The sequence below is a fragment of the Aspergillus affinis genome (assembly GCF_023601865.1).
Source record: "Aspergillus affinis strain CMG 70 chromosome Unknown NODE_350_length_1096_cov_141_266928, whole genome shotgun sequence".
NCBI lineage: Eukaryota > Fungi > Ascomycota > Eurotiomycetes > Eurotiales > Aspergillaceae > Aspergillus > Aspergillus affinis.
Window position 1 is genome coordinate 1 of NW_026516131.1, and position 1,096 is coordinate 1,096.

The 1,096-nt window shown below is 50.9% G+C and overlaps 1 protein-coding gene across 1 annotated transcript; it reads right to left on the minus strand.

Annotated features, from left to right (window-relative positions):
• Positions 1 to 791, minus strand: KD926_006534 (uncharacterized protein; the record flags this gene model as incomplete). Its single annotated transcript, XM_053095642.1, has 1 exon — positions 1 to 791. A coding segment is annotated over one exon (791 nt), but the record flags the coding sequence as incomplete, so codon positions are not given.
• Positions 792 to 1,096: the final 305 nt, after the last annotated feature.

Here is a 1,096-nt window from a genome sequence, read left to right on the forward strand (position 1 = left end):
CCCAATTTGAAAGCTGCTTTAAGTCCTGCTAAAGCTGCCTCAGCTTCAGCATCAAAGACCTCTTTATTCGGTCCTAGAGAAAAGGAAGACCGCTGAAATAGCATTCCCGATTGATACAGGGCATATCCGCTGCCTGCCATTCCGTTTTCTAGTTTCGAGCCGTCTGTAAAGACCTTTATATCGGTCTGTAAAAGAGAGGCGTAGAATCTTTGAAACCTAGCAGCTGCCTGCTTCTTGGGTATATTTATAGGGGCCCTGATTCGCTGATGAATTGCCTCGCGTGCCTCCTGTAGGAGCCAGGGGGGGTTTTGCAGTGGGTTTAGTTGTTCTGATTCAGGGAGAGCTGTCACGCGGCGTGCAAAACGGCTATCCTGGAGGCCAGTTCGGGTTACCCTTTCTGCTCTTCTGCGGAGAGGGTGGTAGGGGTCAAGGCGGCGGAGACGGGCCGTAGCAGTAGAAGCTATATAGTCTAGTTCAATCTCCGCTGGGAGAAGTCCTGACTCCCGGAAGAGTGTAGGGGTTGGAGTAGTACGGTAAACTGGAAGAATCGCTCTAGCCCCAGCTAGTATCACCCGAGTTATCTTGTCAAGGTGGTCCTGGACCCTGTTCGAGATTGTCTTTGATTCGGGACCAGAGCGAGACCGGCCTGGCCACCAAGTCTCTGCACCGTAGTAGGCTCTGCGGAGTACGCAGGCCTTAACAGCTTGCTGTATAAGATAGGGATTGACTCCGCGGATTGTGTTTCCGAGGGAGCGTAACGCATTGGCGACAACTATAGCTTTTGAAGCCATTTCGTTAACGTGATATTTGAAACTGAGCTTCTTGTCGAAAAGGATTCCCAGCCAGCGTAAATACGGGCGTTTTAGATTCTCTGAGACTGTAACAGGCCCCGCTACCACTGATGGTGTGCGGCTAGGGTCTTGATCGGCCCTATGTCGCGAAAAGTGTAACAGCTCATATTTATCTGGTGCAAAAGTAATTCCTTGTGCTAGACCCCAATCCAGAGCTTCCTGTAGGACATGTGATAGGTTCTGAGCGTTCGCCTCAAGGGACAAGGAAGTTGCTAGGAAAGCTCCATCATCTGCGTACCCGAATC